General features: G+C 40.1%; 1 protein-coding gene across 1 annotated transcript; it reads left to right on the top strand.

The window, feature by feature from the left end:
• Positions 1–5,678: 5,678 nt before the first annotated feature.
• Positions 5,679–6,666, top strand: LOC127123670 (extensin-like). The gene is made up of 2 exons (XM_051053870.1): positions 5,679–6,365; positions 6,445–6,666. The coding sequence occupies exons 1-2, from the start codon at positions 5,679–5,681 to the stop codon at positions 6,664–6,666; spliced, it is 909 nt and encodes a 302-aa protein (XP_050909827.1).
• Positions 6,667–7,310: the final 644 nt, after the last annotated feature.

Here is a 7,310-nt window from a genome sequence, read left to right as displayed (position 1 = left end):
GGATGACTCACGAAGGAAATTCTCAAGTCAAAGAAACAAAGGCTCTGGCTCTAATCCAGAAATATGAAGTCTTCAAAATGGAGGACGATGAAGTTGTAGAGGTAATGCTTTTTAGATTTCAAACTTTAATCGCAGGACTCAAAGTGCTGGATAAAGGATACACAATTACGGATCATGTCAAAAATATTGTTAGAAGCTTGCCAAAGAAATGGAGACCCATGGTCACAGCTTTAAAATTATCAAAAGATCTGAACAATATCAGCCTTGAGGAACTCGTCAGTTCACTCATAAGCCACGAGATAGAATTGGAGGAAGATGAACCTCAAAAGAAGATCAAGTCTGTAGCACTAAAGTCCAGATCCGAAAGACGCAAACTAGATAGACACAAAGCCTTCCAGGCTGAAGAAGAAGACAATGATGACTCTGAGAAGGAAGATTCTGACGACGAAGAAGAATTATCCCTTTTAACCAGAAGAGTAAAACAATTCTGGAGAAAAAGGAATAATAACTTCAGAAGACCAAGACCCAAGGGGGATCGATCAGAATCAACTTCCAAAGGTAAGTCAAACAAAGATATAACATGCTATGAATGTAAGGAAACAGGTAATGAGAGAAATGAATGTCCCAAGTTAAAGAAAGAAAGCTCTAGAAGAGAGAATATCAAGAAAAATTCATTCAGAACTAAAAAGGGACTAATGGCCACCTGGGACGACAGTGGATCTGATTCCTTAGAATCAGACTCTGAAGAACAGGCAAATGTTACACTCATGGCTGCCACCTCCAAAAATACACCAGATGGAGAATCTGAATCTGAAGAGGTATTTTCTAATCTTTCTCGCTCTGACCTTGAATCATGCCTTTCTGAAACTCTAAACTCATATCAAAAACTTAAAAAAAAAATTAAAGTTGTAAAAGAGGTTCTTGAAGAAACCATTGAAGACTGTGGTAAACTTGAGATGACAGTTTCAGAACTAAAAGATGAAAACCAAACTTTGATATTAGAAATAGACTCCACAAATAAACAATGTTTAAAACTTGAAGAAGCGTTATCTCAAGCTCCACAAACTTCGAACACAGTATTTTATGAATATGAAAAATCTTTTCAAAAGTTTCTGAAAAATGGGATAGAGAGAAGCAGAATGGCATCCATGATTTATGGAGTAAGTCAGAATAATAAAAGAGGAATAGGGTATGACCCCAGTGAAGATAAATCTTCCACAAATGACAAACCTAAATCTCCATTTCCTTATCACTACACACATACACAAGCACAACATTTTGATAATGCTAGAAAACCCAAATTTCTAAGAAACTATGGGAAAACTAAATCATAAAGGACCCAAAAGATTCTGGGTACCAAGGGATAAGATTGTTTATGTTGCAGATATCTTATGCAGCAGAGTTAAGACACTAGTCATGGTACCTGGACTCTGGATGCTCGTGACACATTACGGGAAGAAAGTATATGTTCCAAAGCCTGGAACTTAAAGATGTTGGCTTCGTAGGTTTCGGAGTAAATCAGAAAGGAAGGATCAGAGGCTCCGGAACTATTGGTAATGGAACTCTTCCCTATATATCTGATGTTCTCTATGTAGAAGGATTAATGCATAACCTGTTATCAATAAGTTAATTAAGTGATAACGGTTATGATGTAATCTTCAATCAAAAAACATGTAAAGCAATTAATCAGATCAATGGAACAATCCTATTCACCGGCAAGAGGAAAACCAATATTTACAAAATAAATCTTTCAGACTTAAAAGAACAAAATGTAAAATGTCTGATGTCTATTCATGAAGAGTAATGGGTATGGCATAGACGCTTGGGCCACATTAGCATGAGAAAACCCTCTCATCTAAATAAGCCGAGTTAGTTAGAGGTCTACCCAAGCTGAATTATTCTTCAGATGCTCTATGTGAGGCATGTCAGAAAGGGAAATTTTCCAAAAACACCTTTTAAAAAGAAAAATATTGTTTCCACCTCTAAGTCTCTGGAACTTCTTCACATTGACCTGTTTGGACCTGTTAAAATAGCATCAGTCAATGGAAAGAAATATTGAATAGTTAGTGTTGATGATTTTAGTCGCTGGACATGGGTAAAATTCCTAAAGCACAAGAGTGAGTCTCACTCTGTATTCACTAGCTTCTGTTCCAAAGTGCAAAACGAATTTGACTCCAAAATCATCAGAGTCAGAAGTGATCATGGTGGAGAATTTGAAAATAATTTTTTTGAAGAACTATTCGATTCTAATGGAATATCCCATGATTTCTTCTGTCCTAGAACTCCACAACAAAATGGAGTTGTAGAAAGGAAGAATAGGACACTCCAAGAGATGGCCAGAACCATGATCAATGAAATAAATGTGGCTAAGCACTTTTGGGCTGAAGCAGTCAATACAACGTGTTATATTCAGAATAGAATCTCTATAAGACTTATTCTGGAGAAGACTCCCTATGAACTGTGTAAGGGAAGAAAATCCAACATTTCTTATTTTCATCCTTTTGGATGCTCTTGCTTTATTCTAAATACTAAAGAACATCTGAACGAGTTTGATTCAAAAGTACAAAAAGGTATTATGTTAGGATACTCAGAACGCTCTAAAGGCTATAGAGTATACAACACAGAAACCAAAATTATGGAAGAATCAATTCATGTTAGATTTGATGATAAGCTTGACCCTTAAAAGTCAAAGCTAGTTGAGAAACTTGCAGATCTGGAGATTACTCTTGCAGGTTCTGACGAAAAGACCCAAGCACCAAAAGTATCTGATAAACAAAGTCCAGATGCAACTAAAGCCTCAACTATCCAGAAGAAATCAAGAAGCCACCCCAACATCTCTGAAGATTTGATTCTGGGAAACAAGGATGAACCTGTCCGAACTAGGTCAACATTCAAGATACCTGAAGAAATCCCTCTAGGACTAGTATCTCTGATTGAGCCTACTTCCTATGATGAGGCACTTCAAGACAACAACTGGATTCTAGCTATGAAATAAGAGCTAGATCAATTCTCAAAGAATGATGTCTGGGATCTTGTTCTAAAGCCTAAAGGAACTCACATTATTGGAACCAGATGGGTGTTTAGAAACAAACTGAACGAAAAAGGAGAAGTTGTCAGAAATAAAGCTCGACTGGTGGCACAAGGGTACAGTCAACAAGAAGGCATTGACTACAACGAAACCTTTGCCCCAGTCGCCAAAATTCTCTGAGCTAATGCAGACAGAATTTGAAATGAGCTTAATGCAAGAACTAAAGTTCTTTCTAGGAATTCAAATCAATCAAGCTTCAAAAGCTACCTACGTTCATCAAAGTAAATACATAAAAGACATTCTGAAGAAATTCGAAATGGAAGAATGCAAACCTGCTAAGACACCTATGCATCCAACTTGCATTCTGTAAAAAGAAGAAGTTAGCCAAAAGGTTTGTCAGAAGCTCTATCGTGGTATGATAGGCTCTCTTCTCTATTTGACTACTACACGTCCTGATATTCTGTTTAGTGTATGTCTCTGTGCCAGATTTCAATTAGGTCCTAGAGAATCTCATTTAACAGTTGTTAAAAGAATACTCAGGTATCTGAAAGGAACCCCTAACATGGGCTTGATGTATGAGAAAACATCAGAGTATAGACTTTCTGGTTACTGTGATGCAAATTATGTAGGGGACAGAATGGAACGTAAAAGTACATCTGGGAACTGTCAATTCTTGGGAAAGAATCCGATATCCTGGGCCAACAAAAGGCAATCAACCATTGCTTTGTCCACTGCAGAAGCAAAATATATTTCAGCATCACTATGCACTACTCAGATGCTCTGGATGAAGAATCAACTAGAAGATCTTCAGATCTTTGAGAGTAACATTCCTATCTTCTGTGACAATACTGTCGCCATCTGTTTAAGTAAGAATACTATTTTGCATTCCAGAGCTAAGCACATAGAAATAAAACATCATTTCATTAGAGACTATGTTCAGAAAGGGGTAATAACATTAAAATTGATTGATACAGACCATCAATGGGCTGATATTTTTACCAAACCCCTGGATGAAGATAGATTCTCTTTTATCTTGAAAAGGATAAACATTCAAAATTGTCCAGAATGAGATGTGCCTCTGAAATAGCAAAATAAGACTCTAAAGTAAACACCTGAATTCTGTATCTGACTCTGATGCTACTACCAGTTAGAAGTCATCTAAGTTAGAAATCTTCAGGATCCAACCTTATGGTATTCCTAAAGATCAGATAAAGTAACATGTGGTACATCTTGCGTCTGACCTTGGAACTTCTAGACAGCTGTCTAGTAGAAATCAAGAGACAGACTCTTGATATCTCCTCGAGCAGTATGCTGATTTGAGGATTAGACCTCCATCATGGGCTGTAATCATTCTCCTCCAAACGTGCTTACTTGGTTAACATGCTGCATTCAATTTCCTAACTGTTAAACTCATTTTCTACTGTCGTTTTGCATGCACCCTAAATGGGTATATATTCATTTCACAAACTACACTTGCACACTTTAACACTAACGACCTCACAAAACCCTCTCTCTCAGTTCTTCATCTCCTTCAAAGGATTTCTGCAGTCTTCATCAAGTTCTTCAAACATTCATCATCATCTTCAACTGTTCTTCATGGATTCTCAGCAACAATCAGTTTACAACTTCTCCCAACAGATGAACTCAACAGAGCAAGCACCCAGTTCTAGCCAACAAACTACTGCAACCACCGGCGTCGTCTCAACTCCAATCTACAGGGAACCCCACATCCTTGATCGTGAGCCCCACATTCATCTAGCAACTCCCTTTGATAAGCTTGAAGTTCTATATGAAACTTTGGTTAATTTTGAAAACATGAAGCGTAATGGCGTCGACCTCACTGAAGAATTGAAAATGCAAGGGTGGAAAACCTACTTTCAACGCCTCTATGGGCCTGTGTACACGAATCTGGTGAAGGAGTTCTGGTGTTTCGCAGACTCAGATGATCACTACATTGTCTCCTACGTTCTGGGAGTCAAGATAGTCATCACTGAAAAATCAATTGCCTCCCTTCTGAACATGGAGAAGATAGGAGGAAGACGCATCTACAACAAAAACCCTAGGGCAAAGTACTTGTCCCAGGAAATAAACCCTACCATCTTTCAACAGAGTGCTGAAGGCAAGCATCTTAGGCACCATCCATCATTGTCCTGCTTCAAACTCTTTTGACTATATCAACACAGATCAGAAGTGCATCTTGTACTGCATTCACAAGGGTCTGAAACTCTGTCTACCTGCACTCCTCTTCAAGTACCTCAAAGATTCAGTTAAAGACACTAGAAACAACATGAAGACAAGGAACTACATCCCTCTAGGGAGACTGATATCTGATGTATTGATCGAGAGTGGCCTCGTGGACCACCTGATTCAGCTTAGACTCATGGAAGATGTCACCATTGACACTGGAAGACCTCTGAATGCTCGAAATCTGAAGAGCATGGGAATCATTGATCAAGTCAGAGCCAAACCAACACTTGATACCTCCTGGGAAGCACTCAGATATCAGAGGGAGATTCCCAATGGATTCTACCTGTTCTCCAAGATTGATCCTCTAGAGGTAGTAGCCTACTATCTACAGGACCTTGCCAATCAAGGGGTGGATATCTCTGAATTCACAGTGGACTGGCTACCTGAGCATCCACCAAACTTCATGAAGAGGATGCGAGAGTCCTCTGAGAAGTCCAAGAAGGCAAAGAAAGCTAAGGTGGGAGAATCCTTTGGATCAAGACCCCTAGTTCCTCTGGTTGGCTCTCCAGGTAAGTCTGCATCTCTCCTTCCCTCTGTCAAAATTAAACCAGTTGCTTCTTCTCTTCCCCAAACAACTCCCATATGCACCCCTGCTGAAACTCCTCCCTCAACCACCAGATCTTCTAACCCACCTTCTCTGAAATTCAACCTCGCCACCACAACATTACCAGTTTCAGAAGCAGAAATGCTAAATGAAACCACCTCACCATCATCATCGCCATCTCCTCAATCCCCACCTTACTACGAACTCTCCTCTGATACTGAACCATCTGACCCTCAATCCCCCACTCTGGCTCAGCTCCAAGCCCGTGCTTTGGCCTCTCAACAGCCATCACATCTTGAACCTGAAACTGAAGTCACTTCCCCACCTCCGAAACATCCAAATCCAACCACATCTGAACCACAAACAACCCACTCTGAACCACAACCATCTGAACCAACCCACTCTGACATACCACCACCCATCACTTCCGCTGACCCAACAACTCCCACACTTAATCTAAGTGCCCCTATTTCACCCTCCTCACCCTCCCCAGCCTCTGCCACTGAACCAGAAACTACCACTCCCACCCTTGAAGAAATAATCCAGGTTTAAGCAGAGTCTTTAGTTTAAGCAGAGTCTTTAGTTAAGAAGAGTGATAAGTTGGATGACCTCTGAAGCCTTCAAGCTGAAAGGCCTCTCTGAACAAGTCTGCAACGACTTCATTAGAGACGCTGGGATCAGACTCCAAGAGCGCCTAGCCAGAGAAGCTGAGGAACAGGCAAGAAAGGAAGTTGAAGAGAAAGTGCGTCAAGAAGAACTTCAGAGAATCAGAGAAGCTAAAGCAAAGGCTATTGTTGATGCTGCTGCTGCTGAGGCTAAGGCAAAAGCTAAAGCCGACGCTGAATAAGAAGCTCGTATTGCTGAAGAAGCTACTGCCAAAGCCAACGCTGATGAACTGACTCAGGGGGAGCACTCCATTTTTGGGTTCGTCCCTCTGGTCTTGAAGACTCTAGAGGAACTGCAGAAAGAATAACCGATAGTTTGAGCCAGACTGGATCAACAGGACTCTGTCAATGTTAACATTCAGAACATGTTGTCCCAGCTACTCCAAAGGATGCCTCCGCGTCCAAACCCTTAGGCACCTAGGTGTAAGACCCTAATTTTGTCCCTAAGATCCCTCATGGCATCATAATATTGCATTTGCATTGCCTCAAGGATCATAAGCATCTTGGTTCCTCTTACCTTTGGGTGGGACCTCTTGTGAGTGGTTTGAGATCACCAAGCATGTTTTAATTGTATATCATTGCTTTTCTTATTTTGTTTATTAACCAAAAGCACAAAAATATGTCACTAACATTTCTTGTTTGTAGCTTGAGCAATCACAAGGTCAAAAGCTTCAAGGAGATCCTTTGTGCAAAGATATGGCCAAATGAAGATGAAAGCAAGCATGGTAATGGTTCCCAAAGCTCTCATTCATCAAATATTCATCCCTAGTATCTCAATTCATCATTTTGATCAAAGCAAGTCAAAGGGTTTGAGGTTTTGTTTCCC

The sequence above is a fragment of the Lathyrus oleraceus genome, chromosome 2 (genome assembly GCF_024323335.1).
Source record: "Lathyrus oleraceus cultivar Zhongwan6 chromosome 2, CAAS_Psat_ZW6_1.0, whole genome shotgun sequence".
In the NCBI taxonomy this organism is placed as follows: domain Eukaryota; kingdom Viridiplantae; phylum Streptophyta; class Magnoliopsida; order Fabales; family Fabaceae; genus Lathyrus; species Lathyrus oleraceus.
The sequence above is the reverse complement of the archived record's forward strand: the minus strand, read 5'-3'. Positions and strand labels throughout refer to the sequence as shown.